At 41.7% G+C, this 26284-nt stretch overlaps 1 protein-coding gene across 1 annotated transcript in view; it reads right to left on the reverse strand.

Moving 5' to 3' along the window:
• MYO19 (myosin XIX) overlaps positions 1-26284 on the reverse strand; it is a 521756-nt gene that overhangs the window by 181406 nt on the left and 314066 nt on the right. Inside the window, exon 12 of the mRNA XM_072133499.1 lies at positions 21460-21533. Coding sequence (XP_071989600.1) covers positions 21460-21533 — 74 coding nt within the window. The remainder of the gene's footprint in view (positions 1-21459; positions 21534-26284) is intronic.

Consider the following 26284-nt stretch of genomic DNA (forward strand, 5'->3'; position numbering starts at 1 on the left):
CCCCATACAGTGAGGAATAATACCGCCTTACAGTGAGAAACACACCGCCATACAGTGAGGGACACTACCCCCAAAACAGGGGCAATATGAAGGATTGTTGAATTCGGCAGGGGGTGTGTAGGGTGTTCACTGAAATGGTTGCTCGAAGGGTGTCCCTAGGGAGGGGGTGACCCAAAGCTCTCTCATTGAAGGCCTTTGTCCAGTGGGGTTCGAGGAGCCCAGATTTGGAAAGGTAGGACTGCATTTTACCTCACAAATATGCTCTGGCAGACTGTGTACTTGGCTGGTCATGATTATATAATAGTCAGGAAATGTGGCTTCCATGTCAGAGTTTAGATGTCGAGTGACTCCCGTAGGCTTCTTGATTTTAGGGATGCAAGTACGGGAATGCTGGAGTCGCAAGGCCTTGGCTAAGGACTGGTCATACTGTCTGTGACATTTAGCCAGGACCCCTCTTGCCTTATCAATCAATAGCATTTCAAGAGCCTCTATTAATGAAATTCGAAGGTTGTCTGTGGGGGATCGTTTATCGGATGTCTCTGAATTTTTTCCACTAGGGATGTTATCTCCCTTTTCCATGGGCGATTAATATGCTGTGAATGATATGTTTGTGGTCCTTGCAAGCAATGCAAGGATCAATGCCATCCACAGAAGTCCTAGCAAAATGAGTTTGAAGCGATTCTCTAATCTCTTCAGCAACCAGTGCGTCCTCCAAGAAGATTGATATTATCTATTGTGGATGAGTAGAGGAGGCCCAGGTTGCAGTAGCATAGAAAGAAGTAGTCTAATAGTGAGCAAGTGCTATGGGCCGCTGAACAAAACATGAACTCTTTGTCAGAGGGATGCAAGAGTCTCCACGCATTTGTCAAATGATGTTCATGGAACCTATGCAAACTGGCCTTCGACAAAGAGGAAGAGCCATATCTATACTATATATCTATATCTATACTATATATCTATATCTATAGAACCATGTCTATACTTGGGTCTAATGCAACATTTAGGTCATCCCGAAAATTAAGACTCCTTTAGAAAATTATTCTATGAGGTCTAAGAAACAGGAGAAGGCCTTTGCCTGCCCCATGTTAGGAAAGTAAAGAGAGGCAAATGTGTATACAGTTTTAGCTAACATTTCCTTATGTCTATACTTGGGTCTAATGCAACATTTAGGTCATCCCGAAAATTAAGACTCCTTTAGAAAATTATTCTATGAGGTCTAAGAAACAGGAGAAGGCCTTTGCCTGCCCCATGTTAGGAAAGTAAAGAGAGGCAAATGTGTATACAGTTTTAGCTAACATTTCCTTATGTCTATACTTGGGTCTAATGCAACATTTAGGTCATCCCGAAAATTAAGACTCCTTTAGAAAATTATTCTATGAGGTCTAAGAAACAGGGGAAGGCCTTTGCCTACCCCATGTTAGGAAAGTAAAGAGAGGTAAATGTGTATACAGTTTTAGCTAACATTTCCTTAACAAATATGGCTTGACCGCCACAGCATCTAGGAACGTCCATTTTACAGAGATGGAAATCAAATCGAGGTGCCACAAACCCACGGGTCAGCAGTGTAATTGTAATAGGCGTGTGGATAACTTCTGTCCATGAAGTTGCATGGTCTTTCTTTGCCAAGTTGAGTCTTCTGAACTAAGGCAATCTGTATTTTCCTCCCTTCACATTGAGGGAGCCAACCCGTCCCTACCATATCAGCCACCACCATTAGTGGGGTAAGAAGGATTAAGAAGAGGGAGTGGGAAAGGAATATGTGAAGGAGGTGGACAAAGTAGAAGAAGCAGGCAAGGGAGAAATCAATTGACAGAGCTCAACAACTACCCTAAACTGAAAATAGAGGGGGAGAAGGAAAAAAGTGTTGAAGGACAGGCTAAGGAGAGAAATAAGATGTAGAACTGAAAAGATAGGACAAAGGGAAAAGCCCTAAATCCAAAGTGTGTGCACTAGGGAAATAACCCTGTAGGAGTAGTAGGTTGGGGGTTGTTGAAGGCAATACTGTGAGGCTCCAACACAATTTGCGGTATGCTGATTGTCATCGTCTCTCACCCGCATCTGGGTATGATAAGAAAACAAGGTCATATACCGACAAAGTGGAAGGGAAAGGCTCAGTAACCCATTCATGTCTAAGCCATTTTATAGCTTCTATTTGTGGTTCTAAATATGGAATGTTTTAACTTATATATAAGTATATTTTGGTTGATATGTTTTGCATTTATATATTAAAAAGTGGTAAATTTGGTGAAAATTTAGATTTTTTTTGGATTTCTAATTGATATTCCCATTGTACAGTTAGTCTAACCACCTAAATTGGTTACTAATTAACATTTACCATAAATCTACTTTATGTTGGCATCCTTTTTTAAATGTTATAATATTTTATTAAGACATTAGGCTACATTCTAATTGAACAGCAATTTTTCACATTTTCAAGAAAATGTAAGATTTAATTATTTTAGAGGCAATTTCATATTGAAAAGACTTTTATAAGTTATATTTTGTAGAACTCCCCACAATTCATCCAATTTTAAAAACTGCACTCCTGAAACTGTTCAGAACAGCCTTTGATAAGTTTGTTAACCCTTTAAGTGTCTCATATGAATTAAAACAAGATGGTAGTTTCATTTGGAATTTTCCCATTTTGGCTATAATTATTCTTTTGCCCTAAAATGCATATGTTCATGCAGGATAAAAGGTAAAAACATCTCAGATTTTGTTTGCGCAGTTTCTTCTCACTTGGCAAAAACCCTCATATGGATGTAAACCGCTTTGTGGCCTCACAACAGGGTAAAGAATAGAAGGTGCGCCATTGAACTTTTGGAGGGCAGATTACGTGAAATAGTTTTTTTAGGAGCCATGATACATTTAAAAAGTTCCTGAGGTTTCCAGAATGGTGAAAACCCCATGACACCATTTTTGAAACGACACACGTGAATTTATTTATTTATGGTTATGATCAGCCTTTTGATGCTATGTTTTTTGGTTAGTTTTTTGTTGAAATGTAGTGTGAAAAATAAAATTGTGAAATTTTTCACAAAGTCGACAGATATCTCAGATGCAGAGCAGGAAAGTGAAGAAAATGGGCTTAATTGTTTTAGTGCTGTTCAGAAATAACCCCAAAGTGGCATAAACATGTTCACTGGACACATGGCAGGGCTTGGAAGTGATAGCACAATGCAAGGATTTGAAGCTTTTAAGGCTCTCTCTCCTATTAGACCGCAAAAAGTGAAAGTTGGGGGTCACTGGTCGGGGGAGGTTTTGTCCAGCGTGGAAGTCCCGCAGGGGACGGTTCTCTCGCCATTCCTGTTCTCTGTATATACGGCAGATTTACGTAGAAATGATGATCAGTGCTTTGTACAAAAATATTCAGATGACACGATTCTTGTATGGTGAGGATGGGAAAAAGTATTATTACAAAGTAAAGAAAAGAAGAAGTCTAAAACTAGGCTGCAAGTTTTGCTGCATCAACTGAAAGGCTTGGAAGATCAACACAAAAAAGACGTGGATAATGTCATATTTGACAAAATAGAAGATATAAGATATGAAATAAAAACAATATTAATAAATGATTATGTAAATCAACTTAAGCAAACTAAGGCCCGCACATATGCTACAGGAAACAAAGCTTCCAAGCTTCTCAGTAATGCAATAAACCAACGGAAAGTGGCCAATGTTATAGAGAAAATATTGAATGAAAAGGGGGAACTGCTGTTTGATCCACAGGCAATATTGGAGGCCTTTAGAAACTATTATTCATCATTATACAACTTGAAGGAAGCAGTAGAGTATAAGGATCCACCGGCGGAAAAAATTCCTCTTGTCTGCACGTCTACCTAGACTCGATAAACAGCTAAATCAAGAGCTATTTGTAGGGAGGAAGTAACAAATGTAATAAAAAGGCTGAAAAAATCAAAAGCCCCAGGCCCAGACGGGATAATTAATGATTATATATTATTTAGTTAGACACTAATTCCGTATCTGACTGTCCTTTTTAACCCCTTCCCGACGCGCGCCGTACTAGTACGGCGTGCGCCGGGTCCGGGTGCATGAAGAGGGCTCGCGGGCCGAGCCCTCTCCATAGCCAGTAAGTCTTTGCTGCATATTGCAGCAAAGGCTTACCGGTAACACCCGGTAACAACCGATCGCGGGTGCTTTCACTACGATCGCCGCCGGCAATGCTGCCGGAGGCTTCAAAGAGATGGCGCTGCATGGGCGCCGCCATCTTGCCGCGGATCATCGCTCCCCGATGACGTCACGGGGAGCGGTGATCCGTTGCCATGACAGCTTCGGGCCTCACGGAGGCCCGAAGCCGTCTCGTTTTAACCCATTCATTACAATGTGCTATCACATTGTAATGAATGAGGAGTAAAATCCCCATATACTGCCATATTGCAGTATGGCAGTATATGGTAGGATCGATCAGACAACCTAGGGTTAAAGTACCCTAGGGAGTCTGAAAAATAGTAAAAGTACAAGTAAAAAAAAGTTAAAAAAAAAATTATAATAAAAAAACCTAAAAATTCAAATCACCCCCCTTTCCCTAGAACTGATATTGATATTAATAAACAGTAAAAATCATAAACACATTAGGTATCGCCGCGTCCGAAAATGTCCGATCTATCAAAATATAATAACGGTTTTTCGCTCCGTTTAACCCCGTAACGGAAAATAGCGTCCAAAGTCAAAAATGAAATTTTTTTGCCATTTTGGAAAATATAAAAAAATGTATAAAAAGTGATCAAAAGATCGCACAGTCCTAAAAATGATAGAAATGAAAACGCCATCAAAAGTCGCAAAAAATGACACCACCCACAGCTCCGTACACCAAAGTATGAAAAAGTTATTGCCGCCAGAAGACAGCAAAATCAAAAAAAAAAATTTTGTACAGGAGGTTTTAATTTTTCTAAATGTATGAAAACATTATAAAACCTGTACAAATGTGCTATCCACATAATCGTAGCAACCCAAAGAATAAAGTAGACATGTCATTTGGAACACACAGTGAAAGCTGTAAAATCCAAGCCCACAAGAAAAAGTCGCAAATGTGTTTTTTCACCATTTTCACTGCATTTTGAATTTTTTTCCTGCTTCCCAGTACGCACCATGGAATATTAAATACCGTCACTACGAAGTGCAATTTGTTACGCAGAAAATAAGCCATAACAGAGCTCTTTATGTGGAAAAATTAAAAAGTTATAGATTTTTGAAGGTGGGGAGTGAAAAATGGAAGTGAAAAAAATAAAAAAGGCCAAGTCGTTAAGGGGTTAATAAATTTCTTGAGGGTGAGGTTATCCCTGAAGAAATGCAGGAAGCTAAAATTATTATGATTCATAAAAGTGGGTAAGATCCTTGTATTCCAAATTATAGGCCAATCTCACTTTTAAACTCGGACCTTAAAATCTTTTCATCTATATTAGCTAGGAGAATGTCGGCTGTATTATATAGATTACTGTCACCTGATCAGGTTGGTTTTATTAGAGGGAAGCAGACAAGAGACGCAACAAGAAGACTGCTTAATCTGGTCCAGATAGCAGATGCCTCGAGGGCCCCCAGTGCAGTCCTGTCATTAGATGCTGAAAAAGATGGGGGTTCCTTTATGCATCATTGGAAAACTTCGGATTTAGTGGATGCTATTTGAACGCAATAATTTCGTTATACAGCAAGCCATCGGCAACAGTAAAAAATGCAGGGCTTCACTCTACTAAGTTTTACTTTTCGAACGGTACTCGACAGGGATGTCCCCTGTCACCTCTTATCTTCAATCTATATATTGAGCCGCTTGCACAAACTATCAGATTGGATAGCAAAATCAAGGGAATTACTACTAAGTCAGGTATCTATACTATTGGATTATATGAAGATGACGTGATTATTACCTGCCAAAATCCAATGAGATCTATGTATATAGATTAAGGGTGGTTCTATACGAGTATGCAGAGGTCTCCCTTATAAATTGAATGAAGAAAAGTCTCAGATCATCTTGATTCATACTTCCAAGATCGAAAGCCTTGCAATAAAAACTGCCTTTACATTTGTTTGGCCTATGAAGGTAATAGTGTATTTAGGAGTTTTAATCGATAAATCGATTGAAAAAATTATTAAAATAAATTCGAAAAAACTTATGGTAAAGTTAACAGGGTCGCAAGAATTAACGTAGTAAAAATGTATTTCATACCGCATTTTTATATCAGGTGAGATGTATACCAGTTAGGTTTCCTCTGGAATATTGGAGACAATGACAAAAGTTATTTCTTTATATGGGCAGGTAAGGCATAGCGGATAAATAGAAAAACAATGATAACATTAATAGAGAAAGGTGGGATGGGAGTCCCCGATATTGTATTATATCATAAGGCGGCAATTATTGAGCAAATTAAGTGTTTCTGGGACAATAAATGTAACAACGTTTGGACCAAAATAGAAGACGCAGAAATTGTCCCGATTACAGTAAAAGGGGCCATTTTATTAAAATACTTGGCCTCATTTAGGTTAGAACCTTTCTTACAAACAACAAAGGATCTCTTGTATACTTGGAATTAAAAAATAACAAAGAGAACTTGCGTATAAATATTAATTATGGAGACATCAAATTGGAATTTCTGAAGGAAATACGTCTAAACCTTCATCTACATCTGTGGGAAGAATTAGGCATGTTTACATTAGAGAATTTAATTGCCAATGGGGTGCTGATCCCTCTTTCCACGTTATGCAAAGATGAGCTGTTATTTAATAGACTGTTTATGCAATATTTAGGTATAAAGAGCTGGGTTATTAAAAACAATCTATTGAAGAGGATAAGGGAAAACCCATCGTAATGCTCCAAGTTTAATAAATTCCTATATGGGACGGATACATTGAAGGGAAGAATCTTTATGGTTTATAAAGACCTGCAAAGTACTGAGTACCAAAAAAATTGGGCTATATGATAAACTGGGAGAAGGATTTGGGGAATTTATTCTCACTAAGCCAGTGGCAACTAGCCGTGTCACGACCATATAAAATATATTATTGTACAGGCAATCCCCGGGTTACATACAAGATAGGGTCTGTAGCTTTGTTCTGAAGTTGAATTTGTATGTAAGTCGGAAATGTATATTTTATCATTGTAATCCCAGACATAACTTTGTTGGTCTCTGTGACAATTGGATTTTAAAAATGTTGGGTTGTCATAAGAATCAATATTAACACTAAAACTTCTTTATAGAAACCTGTGACAACTGTAATAGCTGTTTATTGTAGCCTAGGACTAAAGTACAATAAATTACCAATATCCAGAGGTCCGTTTGTAACTAGGGGTCGTATGTAAGTCGAGTGTTCATAAGTAGGGGACCGCCTGTATAAACCACATTGAGACTCTTCGTAAGCTACAGACAAGATGCTACATATCTCCATCGCGACTAGCAAAATTCTCTGAGTTAGAAAGTGACAGCTTTTGGCGCTGTAAAGAGAAGGGAGCAAATTTATTACATATTAGGTGGAACTGCAACAGTATTAAAACTTTCTGGGTAGAAGTCCAGAATCTGATCAAGCAGATCTTGTGCCCACTAATTGAGCTAAGTCCGGAACTTGCTCTTCTGAATTTAAATATGGAGATAATCCCGCCAGAATGTAGATGGTCTGTAGCTAGAATGCTAGCAGAAGAAAGAAAAGCCATAGCATTATACTGGAAAGAGCCAAAGTGTCCAGATTTAAAATCAATTATGAGGAATTTTAAGCAAATCTATTAATATGAGAAAATTGTGAACGAGAAAGCCATCTTAATAACAACCAACTTTGATAGTAAATGGGAAAAATGGATACTATATCCATCGAACAATGATATATTTTTAAAAAGTTTAATGCTTTAATGTTTTTCTATTCTTATTTTTATTTATTTATTTCTCTTTTTCCTTTTTTGCTTCTCCCTCTGTCTCGTCTTCTTCTGTCTTGCTGTTTCTCAAGTGCCTACGAGATATTAAAATCTCATGCCTTAATAGGGAATAGACATATTTATGTCTGTAAAGTAGCTGCATTATGTAAAATAGTACCTAAATAGATTCACGATATTGAAACACATTTTGATGGAACCTTATAAATGCTATGATGTAATGTTATATGTATAAATGTAATGTTAAAATCTTAATAAAAAAGAATTAAAAAAAAAAATGGTGAGGATATGGGTTACAGGATATCAGTGGCAGAATTTTACGACTGGTGAGCGGTAAATAGACTGAAATTAAACAGTAGCTGATTTTGCAAGGAAAAGGAAGGACTGGATCAAACCATTGCTTGAAAATGGGGAGGAATTTGAACGTGTGCGGGAGTACAAATATTTAGGCATAATGATTGATGAAAAACTAAAAGGGCAGTCTCAGGCGGACTATGCATAAAGGAAGGCAGCGGGTAAGTTGTTCTTCCTGAGATCACTCAGGGCCTTTTCTGTAAACACCAGCCTATTGATAACCTTCTATGAGTCAGTAGTACTGAGCTCATTACTGTACAGGGATTGCGCATGCGGTCCATGTTTGTCCACTCAAAATCAATGTAAATGCCGGAAAATTGTAAAAAAAAGCGGAGAATATTATTTGGTGTAAAAATGGCGCATAATGAAAAAATTTGCTTGCATGGTGATAGACCATTCTCCTCTTTTGCATAATAAACTTCAAGGACAGCGAAGTGGTTTAAGTGGTAGACTGCATTAAATTAGATGTAGGACGGATAGATACAAAAAATCTTCTTCTTGTCATCTTCTATCCATCTGTCAAACATTAAAAAGGTGGTCTAATCTAGGTGCAGTAGGAATCAAGAGCTGGCCATTGTATGCTGTTGCATAGGACTGCAGGATTGGATCTGAGTACAAGGCGAAGCATAGGTTTCGTTGGTATAGGGTTTTATATTCCTAAATTTTATGTTATTTTTAATTTTTTAATTGTATTCTTATCTGTAAGTTGTCAAACCGGTTGTGAAAACTAATTTTCCTCCTTTTTCGGGGATATTATATTATTATTATATGTTTTCAGGTTCCAGTTTGATTTAACCCCTTAAGGACGCAGGGTATTTTCGTTCATTTCTCGCTCTCCATCTTCAAAAATCCATAACTTTTTAATTTTTCCGTGTACAGAGCTGTGTGAGGGCTTATTTTGTGCGTAACAAATTTTACTTTCCTGTGATGTTATTTATTATTCCCTGCCATGTAGTGGGAAGCCAGAAAAAAATTCCAAACTGTGGAAAAATTGAAAAAAAAACACATGTGCGTCACGTTCTTGTGGGCTCAGTTTTTACGGATTTCACTCTGCGCTCCAAATAAAACCTTTACTTTATTCTTTGGTTCGGTATTCTTTAGTATCGCGATGATACCAAATTTATACAGGTTTTATTGTGCTTTAATACATTTTCAAAAATGAAATGAATGTGTACAAAAAAGAAAAAAAAAATGTTGACATCTTCTGACGCTAATAACTTTTTCATACTTTGGTGCATGGAGCTGTGTGATGTTTCACTTTTTGCGAAATGAGCCGATGTTTTAATTGCTACCATTTTAAGAACTGTGCGACATTTTGATAATTTTTAATTACATTTTTTATGTCATGTAAAAAGGTGTAAAAGTCGCATTTCAGACATTTGGGCGCTCGGAGGTCACCGCCGGTTATAACCGTTTTTATATTTTGATAGATCGGGCATTTTGGGGCGCGGCGATGCCTAATGTGTTTGTGATTTTTACTGTTTATTATATTTTATATCATTTCTAGGGAAAGGGGGGTGATTTGAACTTTTAATATTTTATTAATATTTCAATATTTTTAAACTTTTTTTTTCCCACAATTTCTTAGACCCTCTGGGGTACAATAACCCTAGATGGTCCGATCGTTCCTACCATATACTGCAATACAACTTTATCGCAGTATATGGCATTTCTGCACACTATACATTACAATGAGCCACTGGCTCATTGTAATGAATAGGCAGAAGCAATTCAGCCTCGGGTCAAACGAAGACCCGAGGCTACCATGGCAACCGATCGCCGCCCCCCCCCCCCCCATGACGTTCGGGGGAGCGACGATCGGAGGTAAGATGGTGGCGTCCATGCGCCGCCATGCTTCCAGTGCCGCCGCCGGCAAACAACAGGTTAACACAACCGACCACAGGTGTTAGCGATGGGTTTTTGCTGCGATATGCAGCAAAGCCCATCTCTGTATGAAGAGGGCTCAACCAGTGAGCCCTCTTCATACACCCTTCATAGGTCCGTGGCGGATATATCCATCACCAAGTGTGAAGGAGTTAAATATTTTTAAGTGGTTTTGTAAGTACACTTGTATTGGTCTCTCCTGTTTTCATAAAGAAAACCTAAATGGCCCTAATATACTGCCTGGACACATAGCAGGGCCTGGAATTGATAGAACGGCAGAAGGATTCTATGGTGTATTTTACTTGGTATTCATCTAGGAGTATAATGGGAGTTATGGAGGTGGAGGAGATTAGGTGTTCAGAATATTTAAATAAAAAAAAACTTCTAAAAAAAAGAATTTATAAGTCAAGGGATTTGTGGTAAATGCAGAAACAGTTTTTCATACAAAGACCAGGGTGGGAGGGACAAGTGTCACACTGATACGTCGTGTCTTTGTGTATACTATTTTTGAACCAGTCAAAAAATATTTTCTGGGATTGACTATTTTTTGTGGTGGCGGACACTACTCCAGGAAAGTGCTGCCCAGGAACAAATTTGCAGACAGCAGTCGCAGATGTAGAACTTTCTCCTCCCTCTGCCGCACTACTTGTGTGAGTAGCTCAGTGGAACAACGTGGATATCAGAACCAGAGCTGGTCCTTGCGGTGTGAAGTCTGAGGACTGAAAAGGTGCTCCTAACCTAGGAGGGTAAACTGCACATATGCCTGTTAATGTGTACTGTGCTTAATGACATTGACTGAGATTTATGGACTATATGGACTATGTGTTTTGTTTTGCCGCCTGGAGCAAGCCCTTTTTTTCCTGTTATTTTTATGCCCAAAATAAAGACACCTGTTTTGTTCACCTGAAAGACTGTTGCCTGGCGCTTCTCTAAAGGCTACCATTTGAGTTGAACCCCTACAATAGGTAGTAAGCCAGCACACCTTCTGGTGCCCCGGCAGTTCGTCTTCTCTTCTTTAACCCCTTCCCGACATGTGACGTAATAGTACGTCACATGTCGGGTCCCGGTACATGGTGAGGGCTCGCGGGCCGAGCCCTCTCCATAGCCGGTAAGTCTTTGCTGCATATTGCAGCAAAGGCTTACCTGTAACACCCGGCGCCGCCATCTTTCCGTGGATCGCCGCTCCCCATGACGTCACGAAGACCCGAAGCTACTTCGGGTTAACCCATTCATTACAATGTGCTGTCAGCACATTGTAATGTATGAGTAGTGAAATCCCCATATACTGCCATACTGTAGTATGGCAGTATATGATAGGATCGATCAGACAACCTAGTGTTAAAGTACCCTAGGGAGTCTGAAAAATAGTAAAAATAAAAAAAAAGTTAAAATAAAAAAATTATAATATAAAAACCTAAAAATTCAAATCACCCCCCTTTCCCTAGAATTGATATAAATATAAATAAACAGTAAAAATCATTAACACATTAGGTATCGCCGCGTCCGAAAATGCCCGGTCTATCAAAATATGATAACGGTTTTTCACTGCGGTTTTTCCGCGCCCAAAGTCGAAAATGGCACTTTTTTGTTATTTAAAAAAAAATAAAAAATTCTATAAAAAGTGATCAAAAGGTCGTACAGTCCTAAAAATGATAACATTTAAACGTAATCAAAATCCTCAAAAAATGACACCACCCTCAGCTCCGTACACCAAAGTATGAAAAAGTTATTAGCGCCAGAAGAGGGCAAAATCCCCCCCAAAAATTTTGTACAGGAGGTTTTAATTTTTTTAAATGTATGAAAACATTATAAAACCTAAACAAATCTGGTATCCCCGTAATCGTACCGACCCAAAGAATAAAGTAGACATGTCATTTGGGGCGCACAGTGAAATCCGTAAAATCCAAGCCCACAAGAATACGGCACAAATGCGGGGTTTTTTTTACCAATTTCACTGCATTTGGAATTTTTTTCCCGCTTCCCAGTACACGGCATGGAATATTAAATACCACCATTTTGAAGTGTAATTTGTTACGCAGGAAATAAGTCATCACACAGCTCTGTACATGGAAAAATAAAAAAGTTACAGATTTTTGAATGTGGGGAGTGAAAAATGAAAACGCAAAATCGAAAAAGGGCCGCGGGGGGAAGGGGTTAACAGTGTCGAGACCGTTCTCTGGTGCACACACTTTGACATAATTGGGGTGTGTGCCGGAGGAGCACTCAGAGCAGGGTCACACTACTGCTTAAAGGAAACCTACCACTACATATCTACCTATTAAGGTAGATCAGGTGGTAGGTGCGTCTAAATGTATGTAAGGATAGCCCTTTTTAGGGCTTATCCTTTATTCCCCTCTATCTTTGCTTATCATTAATCAGGAATAACAAATCAGGTTTTTATGTTATTGTGTAATTTCACCTTGTATATATAGAAAGAAATAGAAGTGGTGAATAAAATATAACTTTTAATGTATATAGTTAAAATGCATCAGTAAAACTCACGTGTGAATGCAAAAATGGTGAGAAAACACTCCTAGACAATGTATCTGCCTAAAAATGGAACCTAAACCTATGGGTCCTATGCGACTATAGGGAATTTATAGATACCAGATAACCATAATGACACAAAATAAACACGTGAGATGAAAAAATCTGGTCCCTGAAGAGTCAGGACTCACCAATAGGAAGGTTGCAGTAGAGCTGATTAAGGAAGTACCATCTCCCAGTCTGTACGCCTCAATATGGATGTTCAAATGACTGTAGTAGTTGGCAACTCTATGAGCAGTCCATGGATGATGTAGAGGAATACAAGTGAGTAGAGGAACACAGGGTACTGTCGGAGAAAAAGGAGGGTAGATGTGGATAAAGTGCTATCCCTATTACTCCTTAATCAGACAGTAGACAGTAGTCTTTTGAACATCCATATTGAGGCGTACAGACTGGGAGATGGTGTTTCCTTCTTCAGCTCTACTGCAACCTTCCTATTGGTGAGTCCTGACTCTTCAGGGACCAGATTTTTTCATCTCACGTGTTTATTTTGTGTCATTATGGTTATCTGGTATCTATAAATTCCCTATAGTCGCATAGGACACTTAGGTTTAGGTTCCATTTTTAGGCAGATACATTGTCTAGGAGTGTTTTCTCACCATTTTTGCATTCACACGTTAGTTTTACTGATGCATTTTAACTACATACATTAAAAGTTATATTTTATTCACCACTTATATTTCAATCATTAATCAGGGTAATATTTTCTAAAGTGGTTACTGGGGCGTGAAGTAGCTGGAGCTGAGGCTACCCCATGCCCTAGTAGCCTCATTGATCCTCCTACCCAAACATCTTCAGCGCACAAAACACAGGCCAGCGGCTGCGCAATCTCGGGTCCAAAGCCGGAACTACTGTACATGCGCTGAACTCTGGCTTTGTGGACGAGTGCACACAGCTTCTTGTAGCTGCGCAGTTAAGATGCCTGGGTAGTAGGATCACCTATAGCTACTCCAAGCCCCAGTAGCCTCTTTAGAAAATTTGCATATTATCCTGATTAAAGATTAGCAAGATAGAGAGGAATAAAGGATTAGCCCTAAAAAGGGCTATCCTTACATAGGTTAGATGCACCTACCACCAGATCTACCTTAAAAGGTAGATCCGCAGTGGTAGGTTTCCTTTAAGAAGAGGAAAGGGTTCACCGTGGGGACGCCGGACGGTGAGTACTTCTTTTTTACTGAGTGCAAGGGCAATGGAAGGCTTCTGGCAACCCCACTGTTGCTCCAGGGGCCGTTGCATGACTAACCCAGTTAAAGAATAGGGCCCGTCTTTACATTAGTGCGAACCAGCCTGGAATCCGCTATAACATTAAAATATAACACAAAATATACAAATGAAGTACCGAAGCATGCTTATATTACTTGTCCTGCAGACACATAATATAAACAGTGTTGTTTTTAAAAAATTTGATTGCCATATCATGCTGTCATTTTTATTTACGGTTCAAAATCACATTTATAGATGCCATTGTGACATCAGAATAGGAAGCATGACCAGAGACGGCCCAACATAATACATTTACACATGAGGGGAGAATAAAGGAGGTGGTAGACGGTCCCCACTGTCATGCTCATTACCTTTAGGGGTACTTACACTGGTTTTCTTATCCTTGGCAAGGTCTGTTTGTCAAAGAAATCCCCTTTATAAAAAATATGGTAATGAATCGGAGGGGCTCCAGCCTACATCAGCAGCACACCTTATGGCTCCGGCCACTAATCAATTATGCATGGCACGGCCTTGTCTGCAAGTCTCACATATGCGAAGTAACACTTTTCGTGCGCAGTCATCTGGTGTACAATGTGGCTGCGCAAGGAAGCTCAGCTATGCAAGGAAGGTGTTACTGCACAAGGCAGTCAAGTGACATCACCACCTGTCTGCAAAGCTTGCAGGAGGGACAGACTATGAATTTTTATTACGGGGGCGTGTGAGCTAGAAGGCGTATAGCTGAGCAGTACAAAGATCTCTCCAAAGACCTTTTGGTATACCTAGGCCTGTGGCCAGGACAAGGGGGCATCCTCTTCCCCTAGAGGAGAGGCGGTTTTACCATCGTCATTGATAGGTATACTTTACTGTAAGAGCAGTGAGACTGCGGAACTCTCTGCCGCAGGAGGTTGTTATGGTGGACTCTTTGTACATGTTTAACCGCTTAACGACCTGGCCCTTTTTTGTTTTTTCATATCCATTTTGCACTCCCTACCTTCAAAAATCTATAACTTTTTTTATTTTTACACGTAAAGAGCTCTTGTTTTCTGTCAATCCTACGGCTTGTTTTCTGCGTAACAAAATGCCCTTCAAAGTGATGGTATTGAGTATTCCATGCCTTGCACAAGGAAACGGGGGAATAATTCCAAATGCTGTGAAAATAGTGAAAAAACACATTTGCATCATTTTCTCGTGGGCTTGGATTTTAAGGCTTTCACTTTGCTCCCCAAATGACATGTCTACTTTATGCTTTGGTTCAGTACAATCACGGGAATAACAAATTTGTATAGGTTTTATAATGTTTTCTTACATTTACAAAAATTAAAACCTCCTGTACAAAAAATACTTTTTGATGACACTTTCAATGCTACCATTTTTAGGACTGTACGACCTTTGGATCGGACACGGTGATACCTAATGTATTTATAATTTTTACTGTTTATTTATATCAGCTCTAGGGAAAGGGGGGTGATTTGAATTTTTATTATAATTTTTAAATGGCCATCTTTTTGAAGCTGCCGGCAGCTTTACCAGCAGCCAGCACCTCTGGCGGGTGTTATCGGTAAGTCTTTGCTGTAATATGCAGCAAAGACTTATCGTCTATGCAGAGGGCTCAGCCCTCAGCCGGAGAGCCCTCTCCATGTGCTCGCATCCGATGTGTGCCGTACTATTATGGCACGCGTCAGTAAGGGGTTAAGACAGGCCTGGATGCCTTTCTGTAAAGCAAAAATATCACGGATTATGGGGAAAAAAAAACCTCTCTTTAATTCTTAAAGGTTGGACTTGCATCTTGTTACAGCCTTAAATACTATGATCTAGGGTGCTGGCTACTGCAGTTTCTGTCTGTGTGGATTATGTGTTTATAAGTGTATGGAAAGTGAGGGCTTCTCTCTGCACATGACAGTGCTGCAGCACTGAGCCATGAAATAATTAGCTGTGTGCAGGGAGACATGAGGTAACAGCTGTGTGCAGGGAGACATGAGGTAACAGCTGTGTCCAGGGAGGGGGCGTGTCTCCTGTTCGGTAGTCTTCTTTATGAAGACGGAATGTCCATAGTAACAGACATATGAGCAGTCACTGCCATCTAGGGGAAGTCTGCAGAATACAAGAGGAAGGAGCAAGATTCGGGTAACTAATCCAATTGCAAAAGGGCTTAAAATTACCTGCCCTACAACATATCAAAAGTTTTTTGGAAATGACGGTTACACTTTAACCCCTTATCACCGACACTAGTTTTCAGCTCAATGACCAGACTCGATTTTTCAAATCTGACATGTCTCACAATAATTGGTTATAACTTCGGAACGCTTTAACATATCCTGGTGATTTTGAGAATGTTTTCTCGTGATACATTGTACTTCATGTTAGTTAAAAATAAAATTTAAGTGATAGGTTTTGCGATTCGTTCTGAAAAAAAGTGAAAATTTGGCAAAAGTTTGTAAAAATTCTACATTTTCCTAGTTTGAAATGTTCTGCTTTCCAGACAGGAAGTAAAACTACCCAAAAAGCTTGATAAATTACATTTACGGAATGTCTGCTTTATGTTGGGATGATATTTTATGCATCCTCTCACTTTTCTAGGATGTTATGAGGTGCAGAACTTTAGGTGCGATTTTTCTCATTTTCATGAAAATTGCCAAAACTCACATTTTGAGGGAAAACTCAGCTTCCAAGTGACTTTGAGAGGCCTAAGTAATAGTAAAACCCCATAAATTACCCCACTATAGAAACTTCACCCCTCAACGTATGTAAAACAACTTCTATTAAGTCCATTAACCCTTTAAGTGTTTCACATGGGTTAAAACAATATGGACCTGCGATTTAGAAACTATTGAATTTTTTTGGAATATACATTCATTTAGGCCAAACTGACATTTTCAGAATAAATTAAATGATGAAACGCACTGCAACGTTTGATGCCCAATTCCTCCCGAGTTTACTGATACCCCATATGTGGTGGTAAACTTCTGTACAGGCGCACGGCCAAGTATAGAATGAATGGAGGCGCCATTCACAGCAGATTTGTATTGTCACATTGTACACCTATACATTTTTATTTTTTTTTGGTAATGCAAACATATGAGTGCTTATTTTTTACGGAATGAGATACAATGTATAGATAATTCATTTAGGGGGTCTATAGCTTATTCATGAGATTTTATTAACTATTTCAAGGGGGACACAAACAAAATCATCAATTTTTATTTTGGATTTTTAGCATTTTTTTTCCCCCGCTCACCGTAATGTAAAAATAATATTTTATCTTTATTCTCTGGTTCACTACAATTGCGGTGATACCTCATTTATATCGTTTTTCTTATCTTTGCGATCATCCGATCGCTTATTCAAGCCTTTACACTGCAATACACTTGTATTGCAGTGTATAGTGTAAGTAACTGAGCATGCCGCGCATGCTCAGTTACTTACAGCCGGGTCCTGCCAGGAAGGCAGAACCCGGCGAGAAGAGGAGCCGACAGCCTCGGGTCACTCGTCGGGACCCGGGGCAGCGGCAGGAGGGATCGGATCCCCCGGTAAGCGCCCCGGGGGGTCCGATCCACGGGGGACACACTTGCACGCCGTGGTCATGCTTGACCGCGGCGTGTAAGGGGTTAAACACCCGGGATCGGAGTTTTTCCGATCACGGGTGTTAGTGCCGGGTCTGGGCTGTGATATCACAGCCCGACACCGGCACTATACTGACCCGATGTCCCGAAATCATCTTCTGATGCGGCGCCGTAGAAAGGCGTCGCATCAGAAGAAGTACCCTTAATGACCGCCGTAGATTCCCGATAGGGCGGTCATTAAGGGGTTAAAGTTGAGCAGTATGAAAATGTGTGTTGTTCACCCCTGGACTTAAACCTTAGATCAGGAATATAACAGAGTAAATGCATACCTCCCAACTTTTGGAGAAGAGAAAGAGGGACACAAAGCCCCTCCCCCTTTTTCTAAGCCATGCCCATTGTCCCACCCTCAAGCATAGTATAATATCGAACTTGATGGTCCCCAAATGCTACAACGCCCCTTAATTTGCCCCCCTTCCCATGGACCAATATAATATCCTCTAATGCAACTCTGTAACATGTAAAACGTATAAAACCCATTCTTTAATTTTATCCTCCCGTTACATTTGGTTTTCTGCTTTTATTTATCTCCCCAAACTTACACATAATACTATCTGTACCCCTACTCCTCCTCACATGGTGTGGTCCCTGTTCTCTATCCTCCTCCTGTATCCCCCTGTCCTCCAGCCTCCTCCTGTATCCCCCTGTCCTCCAGCCTCCTCCTGTATCCCCCTGCCCTCCAGCCTCCTCCTGTATCCCCCTGCCCTCCAGCCTCCTCCTGTCCTCCAGCCTCCTCCTGTAGTCTCCTGTCTTCCAGCCTTCTCCTGTAGCCTCATGTCGCCTCCTGTCCTCCAGCCTTCTCCTGTAGCCTCCTGTCCTCCAGCCTCCTCCTGCAGCCTCCAGCCTCCTCCTGTAGCCTCCTGTCCTCCAGCCTCCTCCTGTAGCCTCCTGTCCTCCAGCCTCCTCCTGTAGCCTCCTGTCCTCCAGCCTCCTCCTGTAGCCTCCTGTCCTCCAGCCTCCTCCTGTAGCCTCCTGTCCTCCAGCCTTCTCCTGTAGCCTCCTGTCCTCAGCCTTCTCCTGTAGCCTCCTGTCCTCCAGCCTCCTCCTGCAGCCTCCTGTCCTCCAGCCTCCTCCTGCAGCCTCCTGTCCTCCAGCCTTCTCCTGTAGCCTCCTGTCCTCCAGCCTCCTCCTGTATCCCCCTGTCCTCCAGCCTCCTCCTGTAGCCTCCTGTCCTCCAGCCTCCTCCTGTAGCCTCCTGTCCTCCAGCCTCCTCCTGTAGCCTCCTGTCCTCCAGCCTCCTCCTGTAGCCTCCTCCTGTAGCCTCCAGTCCTCCAGCCTCCTCCTGTATCCCCCTGTCCTCCAGTCTCCTCCTGTAGCCTCCTGTCCTCCAGCCTCCTCCTGTAGCCTCCTGTCCGCCAGCCTCCTCCTGTAGCCTCCTGTCCTCCAGCCTCCTCCTCCTGTATCCTCCTGTCCTCCAGCCTCCTCCTCCTGTCCCCCAGCGCCCCGGGAGGATAAGGGAATGTCACGATGTTTCCCGCATTGTACCTGTCACACTGCCCCCCCCACACATTATATACCTGTCACACTGCCCCCCCACACATTATATACCTGTCACACTGCCCCCCCACACATTATATACCTGTCACACTGCCCCCCCACACATTATATACCTGTCACACTTCCCCCCCACACATTATATACCTGTCACACTGCCCCCCCACACATTATATACCTGTCACACTGCCCCCCCACACATTACATACCTGTTTCACCCTCCTTGCACTGCTTCTGTATAACTTCACATACATACCTCGGCATGCATGGCAGCAACCAGGGCCGGCTCCAGGTTTTAGTGGGCCCCTGGGCGACAGAGCTCTAGTGGGCCCCTTTATGGGCCGCCCTCCAGTAGTCACACTGCCCCCCCTCCTCCTCCTGTATACACACTGCCCCCCCTCCTCCTCCTGTATACACACTGCCCCCCCTCCTCCTCCTGTATACACACTGCCCCCCCTCCTCCTCCTGTATACACACTGCCCCCCCTCCTCCTCCTGTATACACACTGCCCCCCCTCCTCCTCCTGTATACACACTGCCCCCCTCCTCCTGTATACACACTGCCCCCCTCCTCCTCCTGTATACACACTGCCCCTCCTCCTCCTGTATACACACTGCCCCCCCTCCTCCTCCTGTATACACACTGCCCCCCCTCCTCCTCCTGTATACACACTGCCCCCCCTCCTCCTCCTGTATACACACTGCCCCCCCTCCTCCTCCTGTATACACACTGCCCCCCCTCCTCCTCCTGTATACACACTGCCCCCCCTCCTCCTCCTGTATACACACTGCCCCCCCTCCTCCTCCTGTATACACACTGCCCCCCCTCCTCCTCCTGTATACACACTGCCCCCCTTCCTCCTCCTGTATACACACTGCCCCCCTCCTCCTCCTGTATACACACTGCCCCCCCTCCTCCTCCTGTATACACACTGTCCCCCCTCCTCCTCCTGTATACACACTGCCCCCCCTCCTCCTCCTGTATACACACTGCCCCCCCTCCCCCTGTATACACACTGCCCCCCCTCCCCCTGTATACACACTGCCCCCCTCCTCCTGTATACACACTGCCCACCCCTCCTCCTGTATACACACTGCCCCCCCTCCTCCTGTATACACACTGACCCCCCTCCTCCTGTATATTCCCTGGCCCCTGTAAGTCTCCCCCTCACCTCACTGATGCAGGTCTCTCTGTGGTCACTGCTTTCCCCGGCAGGTCATGTGACCATGACGTCATCACAGGTCCTTCAACCTCTCATGCTGCAGCTCCTTCCGGGGAAAGCAGTGAGTGACTGCACATGTTCTCATCGCGATCTGTGTCCGGAGGACACAGATCGCCATGAGAGAGGGAAGGAACCTCCCGGGCAGCGGGGCAGATGTCCTGCTGACCCGGGGACCCGAGTGGGCCCCTCCAGTACCCCGGGGCCCCGGCACTTAGCCGGGTGCTGGCGCCGGGCCTGGCAGCAACCTCTACCCGGGTCTTCAGTAGCTCCTCCCACACAGGTGTCACATGGTCATGACCTCATCGAAGGTCCTTGACCACATTCACTGCTGTGATGATCCCCAGACGTACTGTGTTCTATGTGTGCTGCAGCCAGCAGGTGTGCCCTGCCCACCCGAACCCCCCGACCCCCCCCCCTCGCGGTTATTCTCAGCCAGGCCAGTCCGACCCTGGTCCCGGAGACGGGACTCAGTCTCCTGGCCCGGGACAATGCGGGGAACAGCGTGACATTCCCTTATCCTCCCAGGGCGGATATCCCCCAAAATAATAAATTCTCTAATTCACTGTTATTAACAAAAAAACTGCTTTTCACAGATATAGGCCCAACCTGTCTCTATCAGTCCTGGTGTACACAAATTCAGTTGCCCCTAGACAAGACCCTGTAACTTCTGCCTTAGAGTCGGGGACTCCATTTTGCCTGAGGCTTCATGGAACTTGTTTCTTTCTGTCTCTTCACTGTAGCTCCGCCCCCTGCAGTCCACACCATGGAGCTCACTCACTGCTACACACTGAGCTCCTGAGGCAGCAGCAGGAGAAGAACTACAAGAAGGGCACAGCAGAACTAGTGTGTTGTGGAATAGCAGGGATGTAGTAGGAGAGCTGACAATGTGTAATAGGCATCTCATCATCTCTGATAGGTCTCATCTCTTTTTTTCTAGGTGTCACTGTGTAGTACAGTAGCACAATGATAGAAGCCAGATAAAACTGTATATACACCTGTACCCTTATAATCTAACCATTTTCACTCCACAGAACTAGATGTGTCAAAGTTTCTGCTTAGAGAGTCCCCACCCACACCTTGGGATTTTTCAACAGCAATAACACTGAGTAAAATCTTAAAGTAAGGGGTTAAAATGATCTTTATTGTGCAAACATCACTAGGGGATTGAGATTTGAGAGTTTTCTTTCATGAGAAAACCCCTTTAATACTATGTGCTACAACTGTGCAGGCCTAATGGCAACATATAAAACTTTATAGAAATGTTTTACCTATAAAATGATCCCATTTTCCAGATTCACAAATTATACTTTTATTTATTTCAGTCACCAGCCAATCAAATAATCTGTAAGAAAAGAAAAAGTGAAAATATAAATAAATTAGAAAGATGTTTATTTCTATATTTAATTATTTTTAAAGCTACATAAAACATTTCTTTGTCTCACTGTCTTTTAAATGTGTTTGAGTATTTTGATTAATTTGTCATCATTCTGATATACAATCCATTCCAAATGTTAAGACTCCTTAATTTTTTTTTTTATAGTTTGTTTTCTTAAGGCTTTATTGTACATAAAGAAATTCTCCCCCCACCATTCAGCACTTAAAGGGGTTGTACCTGGGACCACCACGATAACAGGAACTTTAACCACCAAAATCCAGAGAACTGGGGTCCGGCTAACGGAACGAGTGTCAGCATGAGAATACATTCCATCACTCTATTCTACAGTATGGGAGTGTTGGAAATTGCATAGCACTACATTTGAATCCGAGGGCCAGAGTAAGGTGATCACTGTGCTCAATAATTTCAACATTACCATACTATAACAGTATCATAGTTTATACGGTTGAAAAAAAGACACATGTCCATCAAGTTCAGCCAAGGAAGGAAAGGGATTGGATGAAGAAGGGATTTAGGGGAAACAATTCTATATAATATAACCCGCAATGATATTTAGATGTAAAAATGCATCCAGACACTTCTTGAAGTGGAAAGTTAACATATATTTATAACATATATTTATATAAATTAATCATGTCCCCTCTTAGTCGTCTCTTTTCCAGACTAAATAAATCCAGACGTTTTAATCTTTCCTCATAACCAAGACCCTCCATACCATTATCATTCTTGTGGCTCTACGTTGAACCCTCTCCAGCTCCAGGGAATCCTTTTTATGGATTGGTGCCCAGAACTGGACAGCATATTCCAGGTGAGGCCGAACCAATGCCTTTTACAGTGGTAATATTACATCCCTATCCCGAGAGTCCATACCACTTTTGATACATGACAAGATCTTGCTGGCTTTAGAGGCAGCTGATTGACATTGCATTCTGTTATTTAATTTATGATCTACTAGTACATCCAGGTCCTTTTCAACAAGGGACTCTCACAGATTTACTTCCCCATGGACATATGTTGCATGTGGATTATTAGCCCCCAGGTCCACACCTTACATTTATCCACATTGAACCTCATTTGCCAAGTAGATGACCTAACACTCAATTTGTCCAAGTCACCCTGCAGCCTATGAACATCCTCCATAGACTGTATTACACTAAGCAGCTTGGTGTCACCTGCAAAAATAGAAACATTGCTATTAATTCCTACCTCTATATCATTAATAAATAAATTAAATAGTAGTGGGTCAAGCACAGAACCCTGGGGCACACCACTTATAACTGATGACCATTCTGACTAGGAATCATTGAGCAAAACTCTTTGGATACGATCCTTCAGACAATTTTCAATCCAATTGCACATGATTCCTGCCAAACCAATATACCTTATTTTACCCAATAGGCATCTATGAGGGACAGTGTTGAATGCCTTTGCATTCAAGACCACAATATCCACAGCAGCTCCTCTGTCCAGGAATCTGCTCACCTCTTCATAGAAGCAGATCAGGTTTGTCTGAGAACTTCTATCCCTAGTAAACCCATGCTGGCTTTCACTTATTATACTATTTGATGTCATACTCCAGTATGTAATCTTTTAGTAACCCTTTATTGTCGCAACAAGGGGGGGGGGGGGATTTTGACTTCAGCCGTTCAGTCTCAATCCCACAGATGGTAGCTTTTCCCCATTGGCTCCTAAGCCAAGCATATACACCAATTGTCTGAAACTGCAGTTCCTCTCATACTGAGCAGGATTACTTTTGCGACAACACATCAGCAGAGAATAGGTGCAGCTCGGGAGAAGTTCTGGAGACGTGTGCAAGAGGTTCAGATTAACCTCTTAACGACTTGGCCTATTTTAGTTTTTTCACTTCCATTTTTCACTCACCAACTTCAAAAATTTTTTATTTTTCCACATAAAGAGCTGTGTTATGGCTTATTTTCTGCGTAACAAATTGCACTTCATAGTGACGGTATTTAATATTCTATGGCGTGTACTGGGAAGCGGGAAAAAAATTCCAAATGCAGTGAAAATGGTGAAAAACCACATTTGTGACATTTTCTTGTGGGCTTGGATTTTACAGCTTTCAATCTGCGTCCCAAATGACATGTCTACTTTATTCTTTGGGTTGGTACGATCACGTGGATACCAAATTTGTATAGGTTTTATAATGTTTTCATACATTTAAAAAAATTAAAACCTCCTGTACAAAATATTTTTTTTTTATTTTGCCATCTTCTGGGGCCAATAACTTTTTCATACTTTGGTGTACCGAGCTGTGGATAGTGTCATTTTTTGCGAATTTTGATGGCGTTTTCATTACTATAATTTTTGGGACTGTGCGACCTTTTGATCACTTTTTATTAATTTTTTTATATTTTTCAAAATGGCAAAAAAATGCCATTTTCGACGCTATTTTCCGTTACGGGGTTAAACGTGGTGAAAAAACATTATCATATTTTGATAGATCGGGCATTTTCGGACGCGGCGATACCTAATGTGTTTATGATTTTTACTGTTTATTTATTTTTATATCAGTTCTAGGGAAAGGGGGGTGATTTGAATTTTTAGGTTTTTTTATTAGAATTTTTTTTTTAAAAACTTTTTTTTATTTTTACTTTTACTATTTTTTTAGACTCCCTAGGGTACTCTAACCCTAGGTAGTCTGATCGATCCTATCATATACTGCCATACTACAGTATGGCAGTATATGTGGATTTTACTTCCCATGCATTACAATGTGCAATTAGCACATTGTAATGCATGGGTTAAAACGAAGTAGCCTCGGGTATTCGGAACACCCGAGGTTACCATGGCGACGGATCGCCGCTCCCCGTGACGTCATCGGGGAGCAGCGATCCACGACAAGATGGCGGCGCCCATGCGCCGATCGCGGGTGTTACCGGTAAGCCTTTGCTGCAATATGCAGCAAAGACTTACCGGCTATGGAGAGGGCTCGGCCCGCGTTTGGTCTGAAAGATGAGGCTGGCTGTAGAATACTGTAGATTGTAGAGGAGAGAGTTCAGTGAGTGGAAGACCAATTAGTAGGAATTTACAGTAGTCTAGTCGAGAGTGAATCACAGCAACTATTAGCATTTTAGAGGTTTCAATTGTCAGAAATGGGAGGATTCTGTAGATGTCCCTGAGGCTGTATATATATTATCTACGGGGTGTCTTGCAGTTTATGTTATCTATAGGGGTGTCTGGCAATATATACTATCTATGCTGGACTGGTCTGCCAGTATACATACCATCTATTATTGGTGGTCTAGCAATATATACTATTTATGTTGGGGTATTGGTTGTATATACAATCAATGGGAGGTTGGTCTGGCAGTTTAAGGGCCATTTCTACAATCAGTTGAGAGATGTGGACACCTGGGGCATCATCCTCTTTCCTCAGTCTGTTCTAAACTGCACAAAACACACAAAGTATATACAAGCACGCATACAGGGTTTAACAAAAATGTCAAGATGGTGGTATATCTCGCAAAATACACATCCAGTGATACCAGTATATGCCTCTGTATATACATGCAGTATCCAGAACCAGTGAGAGGTGCATTCTGTCAGCCAGCCAATAGTCAGCCATACATCATTTGCTATTCCACTGTATTTTTTATGGATACAGTACGGACACTGTGCCATATGTACTAAAAAAAACGGAACAGGAAAAGACTTCTAGTTGTGTGCATTAGAAAGACACTGATCTGAGGAGTATAAAAGTAGTTGTTGTTGTTTAAAGGAAACCTACCACTTAGAATGGCAGGGGTAAGCTGTAAGTACCGAGCACCAGCTCAGGGTGAGCTGGTGCCGGTACTTACTTTCATTAGTGTTATAAACCGCGGTACCGTGCGCGCGCAACATCTCCGCTATTTCCTATGTAGGCGAGTGCACGATCGTGCGCACGCAGCGCCGAAGCGTCTTCTGCTCTAAAGTTTAAAAAGTGTTAAAACCGCGATACCGCGGTTTATAACACTAACGAAAGTAAGTACCGGCACCAGCTCACCCTGAGCTGGTGCTCGGTACTTACAGCTTACCCCTGCCATTCTAAATGGTAGGTTTCCTTTAAACTCACTACCATAGTTAGCCTGACTGAAAAATGTAATTTTGAATTAGCCCCCTTTTTAGTTTAATAAAAATCTAGGTTTTAAATGTTTATTTCTCAGGCAGTTCTACCAAATTTTTATTATGTATATGACTGCCAACTTTAGTTTTTTTTTTCTGTATAGTAAAATTAACTGCTGGTACATCTGCTTTGTAACTGCTTTTATTCTAGTAGCACTTTTTATTTTCCAAGTACTGGAATACTATAGTATAAGAACTACTATAAGAACTGGAATGGTGCAAAGGAGAGCAATGCAAATTATGGGGGGTAATTCAATACTATGATAGATTACAAAACTTGGGTTATATAAATTAGAAAAAAAGACACGGCTTAGGATAGACCTTACAAATATTTCAATGTACAGTACAAGGAAGTTTCCAGAGATCTGTTCATACCTAAGCCTGGGACCAGGACAAGGGGGCATCTTCTACACCTAGAAGCAGAGTCGGTATTAGAGGCTGGCAAACTGGGCATTTGCCCAGGGCCCCCTGCATGTAGACATTTGTGGGTACAGGATGTATTGCTTTTTAATACCCCTTGGTTTAATGCTCGGGTGAAGATGCTTCTCATCTATCTCCTGTCTACTTGCCTAGTT

The sequence above is a fragment of the Engystomops pustulosus genome, chromosome 2, assembly GCF_040894005.1.
Source record: "Engystomops pustulosus chromosome 2, aEngPut4.maternal, whole genome shotgun sequence".
Taxonomy (NCBI): Eukaryota; Metazoa; Chordata; class Amphibia; order Anura; family Leptodactylidae; genus Engystomops; species Engystomops pustulosus.